This window comes from Thalassophryne amazonica, chromosome 17 (genome assembly GCF_902500255.1).
Source record: "Thalassophryne amazonica chromosome 17, fThaAma1.1, whole genome shotgun sequence".
NCBI lineage: Eukaryota > Metazoa > Chordata > Actinopteri > Batrachoidiformes > Batrachoididae > Thalassophryne > Thalassophryne amazonica.
Genome location: NC_047119.1, coordinates 36,475,940 through 36,500,599, shown reverse-complemented (window position 1 = coordinate 36,500,599; position 24,660 = coordinate 36,475,940). Strand labels below are relative to the sequence as shown.

General features: G+C 40.5%; 1 protein-coding gene across 1 annotated transcript in view; it reads left to right on the top strand.

Annotated features, from left to right (window-relative positions):
- Positions 1-24,660, top strand: part of bcr (BCR activator of RhoGEF and GTPase) — a 156,004-nt gene that overhangs the window by 115,144 nt on the left and 16,200 nt on the right. The window contains 5 exon segments of the mRNA XM_034192942.1: positions 11,216-11,323; positions 14,741-14,801; positions 15,070-15,122; positions 15,309-15,449; positions 23,709-23,830. Of these exon segments, the coding sequence (XP_034048833.1) occupies positions 11,216-11,323; positions 14,741-14,801; positions 15,070-15,122; positions 15,309-15,449; positions 23,709-23,830 (485 nt within the window).

Genomic DNA, 24,660 nt, shown 5'->3' with positions numbered 1-24,660 from the left:
CGTCTGTGAGAAAAGTATCCGACCTTTTTATTTTTTTCAAAAACCATATGGATTTGAATCACGTGTGATTGCATCAGCCAAGCTTGAACCTTCGTGTGCATGCGTGAGTTTTTTGCGTGAGTGTCGCAGTGGAGCCGCATGGCGCAAAGCAACGCCGTGATGAAGCCTCACAGGACATGTTGGGGCATGTCCAGCTCATGCTCAATTTCTCGGATAATCACACGACTGAAAAGCAACCGACAGCCGTCTGAAATCCACCTGAAAGCCGTCATGTGAGACCAACACGGAGGTGGTTTTGTGCCGCGTCATGAACGGCTCCGTGGCGCGTCCCTCCTCTTTTCTTTCCATGAAAAAAAACTCCTGTAACAGTGGAATGTGCCGAAAAAGTGCTGATGTCCACGCCTTCTGCCTTTTTGTGAAAGTCATGCGACGTCCCGGATCAACAAAGCCTTCACGTTGGAAATTATCTGGTTGTTTCAGCGGGGTTGGAGCCTGTCGATCGGCGCTCGGAGCATGGTTCGCTTTCAGCAGTTGTGGGCGGTCTTTAAACCGTCTGGATCACTCCTTAATTTGTGTAATCCCCATAAAATCGTCCCTGAAAGCCATATTAATTTTCCGAACAGTGTCCACCTGGAGGTCTCTCACAGTTTCTGGAAAACAATTGATGCAGCAAAGCTCCAAATCGTTCAGACATTTATTCGCAATAAAAACGACGAGAGGGGTGGACCACTGCTCACACAAAGCCTGCTCACAGGCGAATGACGCAACCAACAGGCGTGAAAAAACTCACGCATGCGCACGAAGGTTCAAGCTTGGCTGATGCAATCACACGTGATTCAAATCCATATGGTTTTTGAAAAAAATAAAAAGGTCCAATACTTTTCTCACAGACCTCGTATATTTGATTTTTTTTTTTTTTTTTTTTTTGTAGTGGTGCTCCTCTTAATCATTTTCTCTTTGGACAAATTGAATTTGAACGCTCTTTTCTTACAATTTCCTTCTCAGCAGCCACTTCCTCCCTCTCTGTTCTCCCATAGCTTCTGCCAAGGATGTCGGGGGGGCAAAAGCACACCAGGTCAATTTATTCATTTTCACAATGAGTCTCATTAATTCACAATCAGTCATTTGATAATTCTTTCCAAAAAGCTGCATCCCCTCAGTGTCCTGCTCCGTCTTTTTCTCTGTCTCACTCATTTCTGCTTTTGCGCAGACGTGCACGTATGTACATGCACGTACATACACACACAGAGGCGGTTGCAGGCACGTCTCACAATGCCTCCTTTTTGCCTCTGGCACCAGAGTACATCACTGCACAGTGCGCTTTGTGTCTCAGAGAAGCTGCTCTAAATAGGAGCCGCACTCTGTTATTATCCTTGCAGGCTGCCTTTGGGGCTAAGATGAAAAATCAGTATTTAATTTGTATGTTTTATTGTCAGGGAGGAACGACAAAAAAACTTTTTTTTTTAAAAATCAGGTTGTTTATTTAACATCTGGTTTATGTTTTCTTGTTTTTGTCTTCTTTCTTTCACTCTGTCTGCCATGTAATCCTGGAAAAGGAACAGGGTTTTTTGGGGAACATTTATTTATTATTGGGGAACATTTATTATTTATTTATTTATTCAGTTATACAAAAAACAACAACCTCCCCAAAATTGAGCAGTTTAAAGGAAAAAAGAATAGAAAAAGAAAGGGGACAACAAAACAAAATCAAAATACAAACAAACAAAAAGAACAAAGTCTGTGTGTTGGGTCACCTTATTGATTGTGTCTTTGTTTATACATCAACCATTTTCCCCAATATTTAATAAAAAGTTCTTCCTTCATTTTCAACTTACGAGGTCTGTCAATAAAGTAACGGTTCTTTTTATTTTTTTCAAAAACTATATGGATTTCATTCATGTTTTTACGTCAGACATGCTTGAACCCTTGTGTGCATGTGTGAGTTTTTCCACGCCTGTCGGTGACGTCATTTGCCTGTGAGCATGCCTTGGGAAGGAGTGGTCCCGCCCCCTCGTCGGATTTTCATTGTCTGGAAATGGCGAAATGAAAAGGACTTTTTTTCATCAGAATTTTTTCAGAAGCTGTTAGAGACAGGCACCTGGAAACCATTCGAAAAATTTATCTGGCTTTCGGTGAAAATTTTACGGAAAGCCACGCGGAGGCTTTGCGCATAAAGACCGATTCGCTTTGGAAGCGAGACAAAGGAACACCTCCGTTTCGGCGTGTCAGAGGACAAGTTTGGACATGTCCAGCTCTCCACAATTTCTCTGATACTTACTGGACTGGTAAGCATTGAAAGCCGAGATAGGCATGTCCAAACTTGTCCTCTGGCACTCCGAAACGGAGGTGTTCCTTTGTCTCGCTTCCAAAGCGAATCGGTCTTTACGCGCAAAGCCTCCGCGCGGCTTTCCATGACAAAATCTCTTGTTAAAAGTGAAATCTGACGGAAAATGGCTGATGTCCAGCTCTTGTGATAACCAGAGAAAGAGCACACGACGGTCTCGTATCCACAGAGCCATCCATTTAGAAATGGTCCGGTGGCTTGTGCCGCGTCGTCGCAGCTCGGAGCGCGGCGCGCCAAGCGTCCTTAAAGGGGTCCTTAAAGCTGTAGTAACAGTCCTTATTCTCTGTGAAGCCCGTAAAATTTTCACCGAAAGCCAGATAAATTTTTCGAATAGTTTCCAGGTGCCAGTCTCTAACAGCTTCTGAAAAAATTCTGATGGAAAAAAAATCCTTTTCATTCCGCCATTTCCAGACAATGAAAATCCGATGAGGGGGCGGGACCACTCCTTCCCAAGGCGTGCTCACAGGCGAATGACGTCACCGACAGGCGTGGAAAAACTCACGCATGCGCACGAGGGTTCAAGCTTGTCTGACGTAAACACATATGAATGAAATCCATATAGTTTTTGAAAAAAATATAAAGGACCGTTACTTTATTGACAGACCTCGTATATGTAAGGTGTTCCATCACATGTATGTCCTCTATGATTAGCAAACATTGTTTGTAACTGGGAGCATCAGTCTTGAGCCACTTCTTAGTAATGGCCTTAGTACCGGTAATCTCCATTTTAGGATTGATATATTTCAGATAGGGTTGGGTGGTACTACCTAAAACTTATATCTTTGTACAATTTGAGACATGGATGATAATGGGATGTATCACAGTATTTAGTTAAATTCTTTTTTTTTTTTTTTGCTTTAAAATTTTAATATGACTGCTTCTGAAAGAGTAAAGTACAACTATGGGAACTGTTACTGTACTCTAAACAGGATTACTAGGACATATTTAACATGATAGAGATATACAATATTTAAAATGCAGTGCCGCAGTAAATAGGAAAAAATGCAGCTACAATAAATAACAAAAGTTCAAAACCTTTTTCCTCCAATATAAAATTTGCCCATCCTACATACACAATGCTCCATACTCCAAACACAAAATTACAAAATAAATAGTTACACTGTTGCATGGATAGGGTTGCATATAGTGAACATAAAATCCATACCGTAAGGTGAATTTTTACTGGTGTATTATATTATTTTCTGCCCGCCTCTTGTTTCTAGATGAATTGTTTTCAGTTTTTACCAGTTTCCATACACTAGGATGAAAGCCTTTTAAACAGCATTGGAGACTGAAATGAGCTTGGTTGTCAGTTTCTTTCATTTTCAAAGCCTACAACTATTGGCCATAGGCCACTAAAGCTGCTGCTGCTTGTGCATTTTTGGTTGAAATTATGCAAGACTATCCCATGAATGAACTCAGCTCTTTCCTGAAAGGCCACCCCTGCATGCAATCTACAAACAAAAAATAAAAATACAGTGTGCATGCAAGCAAAACTGGAAAATGGTCATTTCAGTCTCTATATCTCTTAATGGCCCTCACTGCTGTTTATTTTACCAGGCTGTGAATGGATGGCACAATATGTTTGATCAGATTTGCTCCAAGGCCACATGTTAAACAGTTCCATACCTTATATGCAAAAAAAAGTGTTTTTACCTGTTCATATTGCTGGAAAAAAAATCTGCTTTGAGTCACTGAGGATAAAAAAAATTTCCGCTTGTAAAGTGAACTAGCATTGTCCTTGTTTTCACTGTGCATAGACAGTGTCACAGTCACAGACGGCTCCTGTCTCGCTCCCTCCTTCTTCCCAGACAGCCGTTAATAGTCAGGAGGAGAAGACGCTGATCCGACACAAAAATGGAAAAATGCTACATGACAGTCATTCCGTTAGGAGGTCGGGAAGGAAGGAGGAAAAAAATTGAGATGAGAGTAGAGGAGTGATAGGAGCGAGGCAGCGTTGGGGGATGGTTAAGAGACGGCAGGGGAGTGAAATGAGCTGATGAGGATGAAGTCCGGGTAGGTACAGGCAAGTAGATTTAAGCTGCTCTGACTCTAATAGGGCCGCCGCCGCGTGACGACTTGGAAATCTTTTGTGGGGAGGAGACGGGCTTAGGAATCATAAAACATCAGAGAGAGTGAGAACAAAATGAGAGAGAGGGTGCGAGAGAGTGAGGAGAAGAGTCAAAGCATCAGTGACAGGGTATGAATGTCAGTGAGATGTGTTTGTAGGCTGAAAATAGGACTGAATCGCACCCGGGCTGCTGCTCTTAATCACTCCACATATACAACAGCAGCTACGAAGACACACGGTGACAGAAAAGATTTTAGGGTGTGTGTCTGCTAAAGTGGAAGAGAGCGAGAAGCAGAAGACAAACATGTAGATTCTAGAGGTGGGCGATACCGGGAATTTTGGTATTGATCCGATACCAAGTAAATACAGGCCCAGTATCGCCAATATCGATACCGATACTGATACTTTTTAATATTTAAGCCTCATAGATCCAAAGGATCCAAAAGACCTAGGATAAAATTTCACCAAACATTGTACGTGACAACAAAATACTTTATGATCGCAATCAACATTTTTGTTTAAAAAATATCACTCAACACAACTTAAAACAAATCTCCTAAATCTCCTGAGGTAGAGGGCTGACAAACCACAATACAAGGATGTGCTGCTCCGTGTTGTGTGACACAGCGCAGCACCGCTCTTACAGAGAGTAGACTTTGATGAATCTGCGTCAGTGCGTGCGGGAGAGAAAAAAAGCTTGAGTATCAATCTTTTTACACGAGGATGGTTCAATATCAATACCAGTGTTGGTATCGATATTATCAATATTAGGATCGATCCGCCCACCTCTAGTAGATTCTATGACTGAATCTGTGGTGGGTGCAATTCTGCTAATAGGCTGAAATAACTAATTAGTGAAGATAACTTTTCCATTGGCAGATTATTCGTGGAAAAACAAAATCAGTTAGTGTTTCAAACTTGGTTTGAGTTAAAAAGTAAAATGTGAAGACCTCTCTGTTGAATGCTGTTTAAACATTTATAGAACAAAACACGAATGTCTGATTAAGCTAACTTTTCCATTAGCAGATTAGCTTGCCAGCTAATTTGGAAAGCCAAAAGTAGGCCTCTTAGCTTCCTCTAAATTTAGTTGTGGTAAATGGGTACTGCTTTTTGGTTGGGGAAGTAACCTTTGTTGGACAGTCATACGGTACAGGGGAATTCCGAGACTCATTCATTTTTTTGTCATAGAATCCGGGGATAATTAGCAACATCAACAGGCCTCAAGGCCTATATAGAACTTATTCTTTAATTCTCATAATGGACAATGCAGCTGCAGGATTATGCTAAAAATTATCTTAATTTTAAAGAATTAATTTAAAACTTTTTTTTTTATTATTTATCATTGTCATTATTCTGTAGTTGGTGTCACCCTGGTTTGTTTGTTTGTTTGTTTACACTTGGACAAATCCAGCCTGTGTGTATAACGATTGTCATCTGTCATGAAGCTGTTTTCTTCATATTGTTTTCCGATGTACATTCCACACACGTTCTCACACACAACAAATCCCAAACGGACAAATTCAATGACTCCAGCGTTTCCTCTCATCACTCAAATCCATTTTCTATGGTGATCCTGTAGACGCGGCTGCGCGCTCAGGAGGCCTTCGTGCCACTGCGTGTGGTTCTGTGGACTCAGACGTCGGGGTTCTCTGTTCTCTTCGGGATTGAAGCTGTCACGCTCTGAATGGCCTGCACCGTGGTGCAGATTGTGTGGCCCACGGCACAACACAAGAGTGCAGGATTGTGAAAATTGCTTTACTCCTCAGCTTCATTCTGCTGAGTGTGTGCAAAATATGATCCATTTTGAGATCATTTCAGATTCACTGAAAAAAAAAATGCCTATGAGGGATGTTTTTTTTCAGGAGCAGATTTTTGCACTGAGCCAAGTTGTGTAGCAGCTGGTGAATACATTCAAATATCATTTGGAATGCTTGTGACAGCACATTCTAGTAGGAATGGATTTCAAGACGAGGATCAAGTCACCTTAAAGGACAGAGCATTTTCACCATTTGGGCAACAAGTAGGAAGTACCGGTAAGTCTTCTCCAGGCGCTGAGGCCCATTGGTGCCTGTACATATCCCCAGATTCTGAAGCGTGAAGCTGATGACAGTCTACAGTTCCCGCAAGAATGAACATTAGTCCATTGCAATTTTCCAGAGCCCAAGTCACAGGTTTTGTTGTTGTTTTGGGAGATTTGGAGGTCCCGTGACTGGTACTCCAGTGCAATTTATATACTCAAAAATCATGCATTCATTATCAATGATGGTAATACAATAACAACAACACTACAACAATGTAAAAAAAATTAAAGTGCTGATTTCAAATAATCAAATGGACTCAGATTTTTATTGCAGGGTTTCCAACGCTGTGGGTCACCAATCTGTCCATCTGACATTGTGTCTTGTCCAGACTGCATCGCACACTTCTCTGTCCATCTTGATTACTTTCGGAATTTAAAAGTCGTTCCAAGGAAAATGCTGTGTTAATAACTGTGTTCCACATACAGACAAAAATGTGACTTTTACTCCAATGTTACATGTATGCATTTTTATTTTTTACTTTTCAAGAGGCATTTTTTTGACATATGCAACTTATACTCTGGAAAATACAGTATGTCCCCAGCCAAGGCTGGTCCACATTTGAGACTGGGTGGACTGGGACAGTGCAGATGGAAAGACTTGTCCTAGAGGGCAAGGACAGATAGCATGTCCAGCAATCAAACTCAAGTCTACATACAGTGGGGTAAAAAAGTATTTAGTCAGCCACTGATTGTGCAAGTTCTCCTACTTAGAAAGATGAGAGAGGTCTGTAATTTTCATCATAGCTACACTTCAACTATGAGAGACAAAATTAGGAAAAAAAATCCAGAAAATCACATTATAGGATTTTTAAAGAATTTAATTGTAAACCATGTTGGAAAATAAGTATTTGGTCATCCACAAACAAGCAAGATTTCTGGCTCTCACAGACCTGTAACTTCTTCTTTAAGAAGCTCTTCTGTCCTCCACCTGTTACCTGTATTAATGGCACCTGTTGGTACTCGTTATCTGTATAAAAGACACCTGTCCACAGCCTCAAACAGTCAGACTCCAAACTCAACCATGGCCAAAACCAAAGAGCTGTCGAAGGACACCAGGAAGAAAATTGTAGATGTGCAGCAGGCTGGGAAGAGTGAATCTACAATAGTCAAGCAGGTTGGTGTGAATAAATCAACTGTGGGAGCAATTGTAAGAAAATAGAAGACATACAAGACCACTGATAATCTCCCTCGATCTGGGGCTCCACGCAAGATGTCATCCTGTAGGGTCAAAATGATCATGAGAATGGTGAACAAAAATCCCAGAACTACACGGAGGCACCTGATGAATGACCTGCAGAGAGCTGGGACCAAAGTAACAAATGCTACACACTACACAGAGAGGGACTCAAATCCTGCAGTGGCAGACGTGTCCCCCTGCTTAAGCCAGTACGTGTCCAGGCCTGTCTGAAGTTTGCCAGAGAGCATATGGATGATCCAGAAGAGGATTCGGAGAATATCATGTGGTCAGATGAAACCAAAATAGAAAATTTTGGTTAAAAACTCAACTAGTCGTGTTTGGTGGAAGATGAATGCTGAGTTGCATCCCAAGAACACCGTACCTACTGTGAAGCATGGGGGTGGAAACATCATGCTTTGGGGCTGTTTTGTTGCAAAGGGGACAAGACGACTGATCTGTGTTAAGGGAAGAATGAACAGGGCAATGTATTGTGAGATTTTAAGACAAAACCTTCTTCCATCAGTGAGAGCATTGAAGATGCAACGTGGCTGGGTCTTCCAGCACAACAATGACCCCAAACACACCGCTCGGACAACGAAGGAGTGGCTCCGTAAAAAGCATTTCAAGGTCCTGGAGTGGCCAAGCCAGTCTCCAGAAGTCAACACCATAGAAAAATTGTTGAGGGAGTTGAAAGTCCATGTTGCCCAGCGACAGCCCCAAAACATCACTGCTTTAGGGGAGATCTGCATGGAGGAATGGGCCAAAATACCAACTACAGTGTGTGCAAACCTGGTGAAGACTTACAGGAATGTTTGACCTCTGTCATTGCCAACAAAGATTATGTTACAAAGTATTGAGTTGAACTTCTATTATTGACCAAATACTTATTTTCCGCCATAATTTACAAATAAATTCTTTAAAAATCCTACAATGTGATTTCCTGGATTTTTTTTTTCTCATTTTGTCTCTCATAATTGAAGTGTACCTATGTTGAAAATTACAGACCTCTCTCATCTTTCTAAGTAGAAGAACTTGCATAATCAGGGACTGATTAAATAGTTTTTTGCCCCACTGTATTGGTAGCCCAACTCTTCAATCCCAATGAGCTACCTGTTCTACTTAACCAGGTATTGTAACAATTTAATTTTGGGTAAATGTTGATCTGGCTCATGGATTAGATTGGCACAATTCTGTCAAAGCTGTCGTGGGTGGCCATAACTGGAAACAAGCAATTTTGAAATGTTCTACAGTCATGGTACAATTTTTGTGTATGTCCCACTCTACAGGTCTGGCCCTTTACATCACAACTGTCATGTTTGTCAGGGTTAGAGACTGTGAGCTTCTAGGATGCAAATCCATGACAGTTTCAAGCAGGGCTCGAGTTCAAAAGCAAAAGTAAAATGTGTCAATTTTTCTGTTGAAGGCTGTTTAATCATTTATTGAACACCACACTAACACTGCCAGTCGTATTTATTTGTGGATGTTGTCACAGGGTACTGAGGTCCTGACTGCAGATGATTTAAGTCTGACCTCTTAAACAGAGAAAAGAAAGAGAAAGATGATCTGAAAGAATAAAAGATCTAAAATGCAATAATTAAGAGGCAGTACTCGCCCATATGAGCCTTTTGGCAGATCGTCTTATACCTGAACTCAAGTAGGAGGCACTATTTGACATTCTTTGAACAAAGCATGTGCTTGGTTCACGACATCACACACACACACACACCGTCGCCGCTGCACGCTCTCCTCCTCTGGCTTTTGTTCAGGAGAATTGATTGTCCTTTTGTTCGCTGTCGAGATAGATCACAGTGCTGGCGGGCAGCGTTTGGGGAAGTTTTATTCAGCCGTCCAGATTCCTAAATGTGCTTTCATAGCCTCCGTTACAGCCATCATTAATTACTCACCCTGGCACAGTGCGGGACTGGCTGGCTGCTATGGCAACAGCCCGGCGGTGGTTGCATACACGTGGTGTCCATGATTAGAGTCTCTTCTTGCACTGGTTCAGTCATCTGTCCATCACACAGTGACAATTATACATCTTTATAAAGTGTTTAAGTGTATTCAAGTTACAGTGTGAAGGCAAAAGGGTTTTTTTGTTTATTTTCACCATTGTCACGTCTTAAGACAAAGCGATGTCTTCATGTGTCCCTTTTCCTCAGGTAGGGCATCTATTTGTGAGATGTTCAATCAGAGACTCGTTTAAATTCATATACTCAACAAATCCTCTGTGACATTATCCGTAGGTTTTTTGAAGAGCAGGAATAAAGCTGAAGTGGGGTGGCTCCAAATGTCGCCATCGTAGCAGCGCTTGACTCTGGGGAAGAATGGAATAAACAAAATTATTTGCACCCCTGTGTTTTAAGCACAGGATTTAAAATATGCTCAGAAATAAATGCGAAAGAACCACTTTTGGGTCATCACAATATCAAAGAAAATGTCCATAGTTTTTGAATAACAAGACAAAATGCTTTCATACAGTGACATAAAAATACATAAAATGTGTATGTTACACAGTTGGGAGCAAACTTTGATACAGTTACAATAAATCATAACTTTTATAGCCAGTTTTCTTTCCACAAGTCACAGGATGGATACGCAAGCATATTCAAGTCACCAAATTGGTCTTGGATTAAACCTGTCTGAAGTTGCCAGTTCTCAAAAACGTTGTGACTGCGCAAGGAGACTAGTGAGGAAAGCCACCAAGAGCTCCATGACAACTCTGAAGAAGGTATAGGCTTCTGCAGATGTGACTGGAAAAACGTGTCGCAACTTCTTACTGTTGCATCCCAGTTATACATCATCATTGTAGAGTAGAACAAAGAAGGATTTTCTTAAAAGAGGCTATGAAATTTCAGCTGTAGTTCACCAGATGCTACATTAGAGACTTAATCGATGTGATGTTTTCTTATGTGACATCCTTTTATTGTTTGCTATATCATCAGTGATGTAACCAACTAAAATTCTGCAATGATGAGTTTCTCCAGTAAAATCCACAAACACCTATAGCCCATTCAGAATGATCCTGGCCTTTTTTTTTTAACTATATGAAGTCATTTTGGACATTTACTAAATATTTTGATGATACAAAATGGGTTCATTTGCATGTATTTCTGAACATATTTTAAATTCTGTACTTAAAATAGAATGGTGACAAAAATTCTGACCAGGACAGTAATAACAGCACATTAAAAAGATTTCAGCTGTTCCACTAAGAACCTTACAGTATTTCAAACTGTAATAAATTAATATCCAGTCCAATGTGACTAATAATAGTAAATTCGTCCAAAGAATTTTGTTTTGAGTATCGAAAGATTCTTTGAAATATTATGGAAATGGGACAGGGGGGAGTTTTGATGATCTCCCTAACATTCAAGTCGAAACACAAAATGTAATCAAAAGATGTATCGCTGATTCATAGCTTTCCTGCTGTGGTAAATGACATAAGTCTTGTATCTCTGACTTCCAAACATTTCAGTCCTTCCAGTTGGTTGATTTAATGGTTCATGTTACATCAGTTCTCTGTCTTTTTTTGTAATTCATCAGGCCAGCCAGTTAGGAGTTTACCGAGCATTTGTGGACAATTATGAACTGGCTGTGGAGACGGCTGAGAAGTGCTGCCAGGCTAACACACAGTTTGCTGAAATTTCAGAGGTAAGTCCGGGTGAAAAAATGTTCAGTTAACACTTAAAACAAAGTGGGAAGACACATTTTGTTTCTTAATTACGTATACAATGTAAACTACAGGACAGGGACGAATACAACAGAAGAATAACATACAGGGAGGGTTGGAATTAGAAGGAGTTGTACGTATATAAGTTCTTACGGCTTTGCCCATTTTGCTTGGTGGCCACTCCAACAGGTCTGATAGCGATCTGCATGTAGACTTGGCGCATGTTTTACGCTGGATGCCCTTCCTGATGCAGTGCTACTTTACATGGAGAAAAGGCAAGGGTGTCTTGAACTGGTAACATTCTGTATTGAAAACAAGTGAGTCCTATATAATTCTTCGTTCTCCTGCAAACATATTGGCATCACCAAACTAGATTCCCTTTATTCAGAGAGTAGTGTCAGCTGAGAACATGGCGCCATTTTGGGGTCAATTATGCTGAACTACTGAATGAACTTTTTATGTTTTCAACATTTTTTTATCAGTTAACCACAAACAGCAACACATTCAAGTACAGGTACTATTAATATAAATATAAAAATAGTTTAGCTATCAAATTTACATGAATATACAATTTATGATGATTTATGTAATTAGTTTAGCACCTGATATACGGTTCTGTAGCTCTGTAAGTCCGTGTCATGCAATGACGTGAGTGACAGTTTTGAAGTTCTCTGTCTCTGGATTATGCTTTATTCTGGACTAATTTGTCCCTCAACAAGCTTTTCTTTCTCCAATTGTCACCTCCAAATCAAAGGTATGGTGCACAATTTCGTCTTTTTTGCGCTCTGCTGTAAATTTGCGGACTTTTCTGCCAAATGTATGTGATCCCGAAGTGTAATCAGCGTGCGCACTGCAAAAACTATTAAAATATGAGAAGAAAGAGTAAAACCAGAAAAGTGTCAATCTGTACATCTTGAAGCCCTTGTTGTGTCTAGTTGTGCATCCAAATGCACAACAACCCAGCATGTTCAGTGAATAAATAAATAAAATAGCTGGATTTACATGCAGATAGATGAACACCGAATGCTATTTTTCCCCCAAGATGGCACCACAAGTCATGTGACTTGTTATGTCACTATCTGAATAAAGGGACTCTATGCCAAACAACTGTGTTGATGAACCTTATGGTTCCACAAACTCTTCCCAGGCATCTCTTGCTCCCAAAGACATTAAAGCCACTCCCTTGATTAGTGAATTTCTATATAAGTTCAACACTTTGACAGGATGCATATACCAGTGCGATGGCTGTCCTCAGGCTGTCATTGAAAGCTAGGATCCAAGTCTAGATTTGGGACATTTGCAAACTAAGACACTCTGACTCTTCACTCAGCTTCTCAAGTGCTGCTGTGGGGCATTCATTGATTCTGCAACAGATCACAACATTGTCTTCAAAGTCAAGGTCATTAAACCTTTCCTTGATGTTAAAGGCACCCAGGTTGCTGGATTCCAAAACCCGTTCCAGCATCCAGTCCATGCAAACATTGAACAGTGTAGGAGCTAGATCACATCCCTGATGAATGCAATAATTCCTTGGAAGAAGGCAGAGTCTCTGCCTCCGCCGTGCACAACACTGACAGCACCTGAATATTGGCTGGCTGTGATGTCCAGCGATTTATTGGGAATCCACCAAATTATTAGCATGTCCCACAGAGCAGACAACCAAATGAAATGCTTTGCGAAACTCATCGAGGTTTGCGAAGAAGAAATATCGCTACACACGACATACGAGTACGTTTGTCAGAGATATTTAACTTCATTAATCCCTACCAATCTACGTTAAAACAATCCAAGTTCAATGATTCATCTGAGTGTTGTGAGATCATACAAAGGAACCATGGTGATGCTCCAAATGGGGCAGTAAGGAGGAACTGAGGGGTAGCAGTGTTTAAAGTCTGCTAAGAGTTTTTAGTAAACCATAATGAGTCATTTTCTCTATTGGGCATGTGGGAAACTGAGTCTGGTGGATAGGGAATCAGTACAGTCAGAGCCGCCTCCTCTTCCTCTGAATTAGTCATTATCACAACACAAACTCCAAAAAACAGCAAGCTTTTAAATGGGTTGCCTATCACCTGTTTGATGTGGTTTTTTATGATGTACTATTTGTACTACACATTATTTTACAGTGGTTAGCCATAAAAGTGACAATATCTCATATCAGCTGCGTAGAGACAAAATGCTTTGCCTCGTTTGTTGCGTCTGACATTTCACTTTTATTGAGTTCAGGCTTCAGTTTCTGCCTTAGAGCTATTGCACGCTCTGAAACTGTGATGTCTCAGTTATTGGATCTTTTCACGAGCATGCCAAATTAGTCAGGCACTTAACCCTTTCCTTCCCACAAAGCATCAAACCCAAGTGTGCAGCACTGCCGCCTGTGAGTTCCAAGTAAATCTTTACAAAGCTGCAAAACTGATATTCATAATCAAAGAATGTGCGCTACACCCCTTGAACATTTTTCAGACTAGCTGTAGCGTAATGAGAGCGTATGTGGCTTGTTACAGTCTTCATACCTCATCATGAATCCGACCAACATCAATGAAAATATGTATTTTATCTATTGTTTGGAATTGTACCCGTTTTCCTTCCTCAAGTGCTTGGCTGTTTTATCGAGTGTGTTATCGAGCCAACTCGAACAATTATTGCATACTGACATGAATGTTCGGGTGCTGGGTCATCACATCGTGACAGATGCCAGGTCTGAAAACATCGGTCACAAATACCTCCAGACAAGGAGTGGGTCGACCAGGAGGAGGCTTTGAGACTTTTTTCTACAGGTGACCTGCTGTGCATTAGACATACGTATGTCCATTTAGCCAGCAGGTTTTGGAGCTCAGACGGTTAAACTATGATTTTCTAAAGCATAGAGCATACGTACACATACTTTAAGATAATCCAATAAAGGTTGTTACCAATTTTTTATTAGTATTTTCTTATATTTTACAGGCTAATCATTTGCTTTACAGAAAAGTCAATATCAAATGCAAAATCTTTACTAGTTGTGGTCCCAGTTAAAGTCAAACAGCCTCAGGTCTTGGAGACTTTTTTTCTAAGTTTTCATTGTCTTTTTTCTGGTGGTGAGGCAGTTTCTCATAAATCATCAGCCTGCATATGCTGTAATAGTCAGACTTTTAGCACTCAGGCTCGTGTCAACATGTGAGTTGAGGAATTCATCACTGAGGGTTGTTAATGGCTGAAGTAATGATGCGTGACTCTGAGCCATCTGAGCAGGATGGTAGCAAGAAGCTGCTGAGGAGGGCATAATTAATTTGGAAGTGAATGACCTCAGAGGTATAGAAAGGATAATATCCTCAGCATGTTTGCACAGTACTTAACTGTACTGACCCCTTCTTTCAAAAGGTTTCCCCATTCACACTTTGCACCTGTCTCATCTCTCCAACCAGAACCTGAGAGTGAGGAGCCCCAAGGACAGTAAAGACCAGACGGCTAAGAACTCTCTAGAAGGTAATCATCTCGGAGTGGATTAGATTAAGTCTCGTATTTGGTATCTGTTATGTCAGTATATCCGATAATATACCGATACTGGAACTTTCAGTATCTGCTCATACAATACCAGTTTGATAGTTTTCTTCGTCTTAAAACTACCAGTTTGTCAATAAATACTTTTCTGGATGTACTTTGCAAATATTATTGCAAACATAACCCCCATTTGGCATTAAGACATTTATATATTGAATTCCAGGTTTGATTAATTTTTTTGCTTGCTTTTTAGCTTTGTTGTACAAACCGGTGGACAGAGTGACACGCAGCACACTGGTGCTCCATGTAAGTATGAGCGAGCGCTGACATAGCATCTCTTTAATAAGGTACTTGTGCATGAGTGTGTATTTTGTAATGCATATGTGCAAAAGGGAAGCATGCATGCGCATCCACAAATTCATGTCTGTATATATGCATGTTCCTGGATCTTTTTTATTGGTTAAGTTTTGGTTTGGTCATCTACTGTTGCAGGACCTACTCAAACACACACCCTCTGGTCACCCAGACCACCCTCTTCTGCAGGACGCGCTGCGGATATCGCAGAACTTTCTATCCAGCATCAATGAGGAGAGCACATCCCGCCGTCAGTCTGTGACTGTCAGGAAGGGAGAGGTGAGCGCTTTCCTATGAATAGCTGATAAACGACATAAATACATGCCAGTACTTATTGTCCTTCAGGAAAATGGTTACATCTTGCAGACACAGCTGACAGGAGAGTTTTATTGTAATTTAAAGTGACCTGTCTTCCAGAACGAGCTCTTCCAGAGCATAACGAAATCCATCTCTGGCCTTCTTAATTTATATTTTTTATTTAATTATTTATATTATATTTTTTCCCACTGCTGAATATTCGCATTCAGATTGTTTATTTTCACCCTGGCAACTAACAGAGGAGGGTGAGGTTGTGTGATTACCCCTGTCAGTATGTTTATGTACACACTAAAAAGTAATTAATTGATTATCCCTACAATTAGGATTAATGGAGTCCGTTAGATTGTGAGTGGGTCGGCCAAATTTCCGTAACTAGTAAAGACGACTGCTTATTCAGCTCTAAAATTTTGGTTCCTGCTAGGTACAAGTGAGGAACCTTCTATTTTAGCCCATGTTGGCATCTTTTAACACGCAAAAGCACTGTAAATGGCTGCTTGTCTGTCACCAGTATTATCAGAGCTGTCTACCTGGGAACCTGCATAGTTGCCCCACAGTCATACCTGGGAACCTGAATAGCTCCTACAGGCTTTCACATAGCACAGTTCTGCTGCAAAAATCTCCGTGTTACATGCAAGCTGACATAAAGAGTGAAACACTCAGGTGCACCTTACAAAAGCAGGTTCTCAATGCACATGCACCCTATGTGCTTGCACATGTTGTCACCAGTCACCTGCAATTGTACATATAAGTGTGATGGGGCATTTCACGCACTTTCCATAAAAAAACAAACAAAAAACAACCAGAATCTGCGCTACAGTGGGTTCAACTGAGTAAGTTGATGCCTATCACATAACACTTTCTAGTCAGAGTGTCTGGGTTTGCGATTGTTCTGAATCAAGACTAAGATCCAGGCTTTCAGTGAGTCCCTGGACTTGGCCATCAGAAATCTGTATCTGTATGTGGTGAACTCAGAGGGTAATTCACTTGTCTCAGCAGTGACATTCACATGAGTCCCAGTGCTTCCTCTCTTATTTGTGGGAGGTTGACACTAACCAGTGACCTAAAGTGACAACTGAATGTCTTTGGTCACAGATTTCTTTGAAGGATCCTTCGGTAACGCTGGAATGACTTTGTGTGAAATGAGCGGTTATTTAGGGAGATTCAGATGATGTGAAGAAAAGTCAACTACAAAATTTAGGCCATGTTGCACGTTTCTGTGCATGATCCAGCATGTAGGTACATCAGTGCGTTACAGGACCTCAGCGAATGGGACACCTGCATTTCACCTGACTGCGACAGACAGATGGCTGCACTCAAGAAGTAGGGATGGTTTAGTTGTCTGACTAGATGGTTGCCATCCAGGATCCAGCCTGGTTCTGAGGTGTGGAGAACTCTGGTGCCGCCTCCCCAAGGAAAATTCCTACCATGTTTTGGTGAAAATCATAACAGTTTCTGTCTTATTTTGTACCAAGTCAGAGATGCACAGTACTGCACTGCTGGTGTACAGGGCAAACAAAAATAGTGTGTTTTAGTGTGCAGGGTTGAGGCATAGGACAACTAGCGTGGTGTTCCCAGTTTGAACTTTAATCAACTCCACCCAGCCAAGAGCCTGAAACACAAAGAACTTATACATGTGCACCCAAACAGGCCCAGGGTAATGAGGGGCAGAGCCATCATAACAGGAAACATTTGGACATTTTTCTCTTTCAGTCTTTCCATTTCTGGTGCATTGTGTATGATGATGTCATGACCCCACCGTTTAAATGGCCTTAAAGGAGGGTACATCTTCAAAACAGTGGGCACCAGTCTGCAGCTTCATGCATGCCCAAGTCCTTGTATGGTAATGGCAGTTTTTTTTTCCACTCTACGTTGTAGCTCCACCTTTACGTCATCTCGATGGAAAAACACACACTTTCTTGCAGCATCTCCCCCACCCTGTTCCTCTCATCCCGGGAGAGGACTTCACACACACAAATGGATGCCTCCTGATTGATGGCGTGTGTGACACTGCCGTACATAATGTCGTGTAATGAGCCACCGGTTTGCTCAGAGTGGCAGATTCTAAGTTAATTATTTATAAATAGAAGGCGCGTTGACTCCTCCCTCTCCTCACTGGGGGGTCATTACTGCACCCTTTCCACACACACAAACCCGCAAAATATGGTTTTCTTGCCCTCTGTTCTCTTTGCTCTCAATTTCTCGTTTTCCTTTGAATGTACATACCCCCCCCCACACACACACACACATACACACCCACACACACAATAAACACACTGTGGCTGCCCCACCTTCCTCTCCTTTTCCCAGAGGCCTAATTCTACCCCAGTCCATCCAGACCTCCACACCAGTCATCAAATATTTATGACTGATACATGAAAGCGGCTCATGGAAATCAATGGGCCTCATTATATTGTACCTCACCACAGAAACACTATATAACGTGCTCGCGAGTTTAGTCTGATTTTCACTAACTGAGCTGAAACATGTAATGTGCTTCTATCACCAAAGACCTTTTATGACCTGGAGAAGCTGAAAATCAGGTGCAGCTAATTTTTCAGACACATACTCTTTACTGATGTAAATGTATTAATTTAAAGCTACAGTCTGTGGGATTTAGTCATCCAGAGTAAAACTTGATCTGTACCAGATCTGCTGTGGTGATACAGAAAAAAAACAGCCAAAAGAAGAATGATGATTAGTCCACAAGTAAGGTTGGACCTTACTTGTGTGAAGAGCCTTGAGGCAACTTTGTTGTGATTTGGCACTATATTATAAATTAAAATAAATTGAAATTGAAATAGTCTTAGGTAGCTGTGATCTGATCGTCAGAACAGGTGATAAAAATTAAAAAGTACTCATGATAGAAAAGCTCTAAAACATTAAATATGTTGTTCCACGTTTTGTGCATCTAAAGTTTTTTTTACACCACTTTTTTTAAGGCTCTATTGCGGCGTGAAAAGCGGCATATGTTTGACACATTTAACGGAGCCATCTTTAATTACTGCGAAAAAATGACAAACTTCATAAGCTTTTTGAACGGAAGCCTGTTAATGACGACGAAACAGTTTTTATGAACAAAATGTTGCTTGTTGCCTGTAAGATGGTGTTAGTTTGACACTGTTCCCTGGGTGTGATGAGCCAAACAGAACCGCTTTGGATAACAGCCCCTCCGAGGGTTGCGAACCCTCCCGCAGCCGGCGAGAAAATATCCGCACTTTTTTCACCTGCATTGAAACTGGAAGTGAACTTACAAGTGCGTTCGTTGGTCGGTTGTGGTTGGGCATATATGCTTGCTCGTGTATTTACTTTATTAAACCAATGGTTGGGCGTATAGCCACTCCGTTAATTAAAATGCACATGATGGCATTAAACTACACACACATCAACACCACTGTCTTCCTCCACTCTGCCATTACATAAGCACAGCCCATAATATGCACATTCACACTTTGCTTTACTCACAGTCAACAAATGTTATTGGATCCTTTGTGAACTTGTGCAGTTACGCTTGCACGCACTCCGCCAGGAGATGGTCAATATTTCATTGGCGTTTTGTGTTGTGAGCGTGAGGTTAAGAACTCTCTGCGCTTTGCTGTTGATATTCCACTCAGATTACATGAGAAATCGAGAAAAGTCACATTTCTCCCACTGGCGGTTTTCCTGAAAATGTCACCTGATGTGCTGAAACAGCTGTTTTGTTGAGCGGATTTTTTGAGCCAGAACGATAGAAAAGCAGTAGCAGAAGTAAATATTTAATGAATCCTCAGATCGCTGTTTGAGGAACAAATCTGAACATGGATCTGCATTCAGAGATTAAAAACCTTGATCCTCAGTTGAATGAGAAACAACATTTATGACATTACTGTTTCTTTTTCTCAAATACGCTTTTTCAGATCCAAGTTTTATTTTTATTTTTTTTGAAATTCTGGATTTAAAAAAGTATATAAACTGTGACAAAGTTAAGTATGCACTTTAATAAAAATGCTATTGTGTGCAAGTCTTTGGTGACCTGTGTTGCTTGATACACACTGCTACGGTCCATGCACACGCCGTCGATGTGACAAGCTGGAAAACAGCAGGTTGCTCAGAAACTTCAAATCCATGATAAAATGTAAGAAAACAGACAGAATGTTGGTAAAATGCTGGCCAGGAAACAGCGGACAACACACCATTTTTAACACAGCTGAACATCACGCATGTTCAGCAGAAGCACAGCAGCCAAATGCTCCTAGTACAGGCTAGTGTGCCATAATTCAGAGAGTGGCGACATGATGAGTTGGGGGCGAAAAAATGGTCATGTGACTCATGGTGCCATCTTGGTTCCATTTACTGTTAATCTGTCTGCATGGAAATCCAGCTATTTTATTTATTTATTCGCTGAAAATGCTGGGTTGTTGTGTATTTGGATGCACAAATAGACACAGCAAAGGCTTGAACGTACAGATTTCCTTCAGATCCGAACAGAAGAAAATTTTGGGAAAACAAAGTCAGCAGTGTGGGATGGAAGCCAACTTCATCATCAAAGTTTTGAGATATAAATTTATTGTTCAGTCCCATGTACAGTAAAACTCACCTCAGCCGTCATCGTATGTACCAGATATTCACACTCACCAGACAAAGAAAGTCCCAATGTATTTGTACTGTTTTCCGTGTAATAAACACTGTATATAGTGGATTTTGTATCAGATTTTTTGGTCACATTGGATAAAATGTCCTGTCCGCACGCAATGTATTTCCATTAAAAACCCTGAGCAGTCTGGACGTGAACAGTAACAGAGATACAAATTAAAGTTCAGCTCTGACACTCGCCGATTTGAGGAAAGTGGGACCGGAGTCATTTCTGTGATTAAAAGTCCGACTGTTTATTTTTTTCACACGGTACTCAGACCCGCAGCCTGGATGTGCACCTCTTAAATCAGACACAAAAGGCTGTGATTTGACACTTTTCTGCTTTGACTGCTTTGTCTGCCATCATATTATAATAGTTTTTGCAGTGCGCACGCTAATTAAAAATGGATCAGAAAAGTCGGTAAAGGAGGAAAATGTACAACTTACCTTTGATTTGGAGGTGATGATTGTAGAAAGAAAAGAATAAAGCATAATCCACAGACGGAGAACTTTAAAACTGTCACACACGTCATTGTGTGACACAGAGTTACAGAGCAGTAGCTGCATAAATCAGGCTTTAAATTAATTAACTCATTGAGTGCCAGCCATTTTCAAAGTTCAGAACATCTCAGTGCCAGGATTTCTTCAGCATTTGAATGTTTTTTCAAGACCCATAGAAAATTGAGTTCTATGTCCATGTCAACAACAAACATACCACAAGAAAAGAGAAGAAAAGAAATTGGCTCGATGACACGTCTTTGGCGTGGGGCGTTACTATCGGAAAAGATGCATTTTATAGTCAATGGCATCGAGTGAGTTAAATAAGTCATCATAAATTGTAAATTTATGTAAATTTGATAGCACATGTACCTGGATGTGTTGCTGTATGCGGTTAAATGATTTTAAAAATGTTGAAAACATTAAAGGTTCATTCAGTAGTTCAGCGCAGTTGGAACCAAAATGGCGCCATGTTCTGAGTTGACGCCACTCTCTCAATTAAGGCACACTAGTACAGGCATATGCGTGTCACACACCAACAGTTGCCACGCACATGCCTTCTGTGTGAGAGTAGCTTAAAAGCTACATTGTCTAATTTAGAAGTTGTTTGTATTATGTGGTTGCTGGTCACAATACTCACATTAGTGATTAAGAAGCCAGTGCCAATTTTTCTTTGTTTGTTAAGAGAGGACACGGCAGCCAGTGGCTGATACCTATATAATGCCTTTTTTTTTTGGCTTGTGACTAGGTATATATGAGATTCTAACAGTATAACCTTAAGCAAAAAAAAAAAAAAAAAAAAAAAAAATATATATATATATATATATATATATATATATATATATATATAGTATATTTATTTGTTGGTAATGTGGTATTTTGATTGCAGCTTTAAAATGTGTTATTTTGTTTATTTTGAAATGTCTTACTATTTTAACTGAACTGCAGCTGGGAGGCTCTTGCACCCTCCTGAAGCTATCAGATTTTGGTTACAGTGACTGCAGCGCTATCTCTCTTCACCTGCTCTGTCTTTCTTCAGGGATAGAGGGAGACAGAGAAATGATCAGAGCCTTCTTGACAAACATCAGCTGGGAATATTGAGCTCACACATTGCTGCTTTCCTCTTCATGGCACCAGTCAAAGGAAGGCTTCCTCCGCAGGATCCGCACAATAAGCGCGGATCGTCAAATAAAAATCCAAACATATGCAGATCAGCAGAAAGCTGCACTTACAGTCTGTGTCGATTGCTAATAATGTCACAAGGCTTGAAAAACGTGAATTTGTCCTTCAAATCCGCATGCAACAAACCCAACAGAATCTATTGGGCTTGTTGCATGCGGACGGAGAGATGTAGCTTTGCGTTCACTCTTCTGTTGCACGCACCTGTCACTAGAGACAAATGTGTGGTGGTCGGACAAAGACCAAGTCATCTGGAAAGGATGTGCCACAGGCCGTCATCATGACAGGCTTCATTATCTTGCTAGTAATTAATAATTACGTCCACTATCGGGAATTCAAACTATATTGTATTTTTTTTTTTTTTTTTGTGAGAGAGATGGGGATTAAAATCTGTTGTCGGAGCTCAGTGTGGCATCTCTTCCAGTGGGGTTTCTGACCTTCTCTCTCCTACTCGCTCAGTTGTTTACTTCCATCTTCACGTCTACCATCTCGGTGGTCACGATTGATCTTTATCAAATATCATCCTCATAATCCCGCCCACCGCCCCTACTCCTCCCCCTCCCCCGTGCAAATTTCAGCAGCAGGTGTGCTTCAGTGTCTTCTGGTGATGACAGCAAATGTGTGTTCATGATAGAGGGAGAAAGGGGTGAGATGGGGTTGTGAGAGGAGATGGGGTGTGTACCAAAATGAAAGTAGGGATGTTATTGGCTGTAAACAGCAGTGATGCCTTGCTGCCAGGGGTTTTTGTTTGTCTTTTATTAATGAATTAAAATTAGATATTAATAGAAAATACTTTTGCACTTAATTTGTTTTTTAATTTGTTGTCACAAACAGCTCTTAGTTTTCTATTTTTTATGCAATAAAATTATTTCTGCTTTCATACCTAGCTCCCTCTCGTTCTTCATTGGGTTAAACCTGATTATTTTCATATATCAAAGGTTTTTATAAGGTTCATTCAATAAAATATCATGAGTGCGTTGCTTTAAAATCTGTTTTGAAATTGTAGAATAATAAAAATTAAGCAAATGTTCAAACGCTTTTTTGTAATATGTAGTGTTCTTTTGATTTATGCAAAAAAAAAAAAAAAAAATTTGAAATTAAGTTAATTGAAAAAAACATTTACAGCCAACCTGTGCTTCCTGGCTCCTATTTAAAAATGCAGATTTTACTTTATTCCTTTGTTTATGTTCGTCCCTCATGTCAGACATTTTCATGCACCTAAAAACCCTTAAGCATGAGAAAATGTTTTTTCTACTCTCTTTACAAAATGATATTACTGCCCCCTTTTGGCCACTAACTGCATTGCATATCTCATTACATAGTCTGACATCAGTGTTTAAAAAAACCAGTGCCACATATCCCTCTTTCTTTTCCTCATTACGTCATTTATTTAACCGTAACCTGTAAACTGATGTTGACGTATCACCCAGACTATGAATGTAAAATAAGATTTTATAATTTAATGAATGTTGGTGCTCATTTCTTTTGCAGAGTATTCATGTAATTGTGTATAATTATTATGTAATAATCGTCGACATCTTGAGGATTCTTTGATTCAACTTGATGCATTTTGAGTCTGATTGAAATCTACGTGTAAAAAAAAATGACCTTCTTGTTTCTTTCATGTGTCGTCCAGGCAAAGAGAGAAAGAAATAAAGCTTTTGGGACGCAGCTGTTTTGACAGTTTTATTGTTGCGACTTACACAAATTGCCCAGAGCAGGTTTAAAAGAGTTTCTTTCTGTTTGAGTTTCTGTGTTTATGTGCTTGGAGAACGTTCAAAGAGACCTGGAGGAAAATAAAGGATTGACCTCTTTTGACTCAGCGTCACACGACGCTGACGTGCCCTTTTTAGGGTTGAACTAATTGCCAGCCGGTGAGTTATTGACAGTGAAATCTTTGTGTTAATGAGCGATTGCCGTTATCTGCTGTCACAGAACCGGCAGCTGCTGAAGGACAGTTTCGTGGTGGAGCTGGTGGAAGGAGCCAGAAAGCTGCGGCACGTCTTCCTGTTCACCGATCTGTTGCTCTGCGCCAAACTGAAGAAACAGATCGGAGGGTAAGAAATGTGAAGGCTTGGATTTTTTTTTCTTTTCTTTTTTTAATTCTGGTGTCAGTCTTTCTCACTGTGTTGGTGTGTTGGCAGCGGTGAAGAGAAAAGTGTGAATGCAAGTGCAGCCAGTGAAGCAGAAGATATCTGAGCGTCTGAAATTTTACCTGGTTTACCAGATCAAGTTTAGGATTCCTTAAAGTTGACATTATTTAAAAAGCACGCGTATGCTCTGTACTAACCCACCGCAAGCTGGACAAACGTCAGTAAGCTTACCTTTGACAACTGACATGTTTCTGCAAAAAGCTTTTACAATGTACAGTTGAGTGATTTTGACCTTTTTTTGATCCCAAATCCCAAAGACTTCTAGTGGAGTTTGGTGACAAATGGGCAGTTAAAAAATAAGTTATTTTTTTCTGACAAGATTTTGACAAAGAATGCTCATTAACCTTGACCTTTGACAATAAGCTTCTTGGGGTCACCATGGCTAACACACTTGACCTTTGACCTTTTCACCCCAAAATCAATGGTTGTCTTTGGGTCACTAGACGTGATGCATATACCTAGTTTGTTAACCAGTCAGTACCATTGAAGTAATCTTACAATTGAAGTGTTGCATGACTGACTGATTTTATGCACATAGTGATGTTTGGCCCAGTGGCTGTATCTGAGTAAACTGGATTCAAAAGTGTACACTCATTTCAACAGTAGGGATGGGTATTGATAAGATTTTATGGACATCGATACTATTATCGATTATGCTTATCGGTCCGATTCCTTATCGATACCGCTTGTGAATTATCTGTGTACTAAAAGTAGGCTTTACATGTTTTCTATGT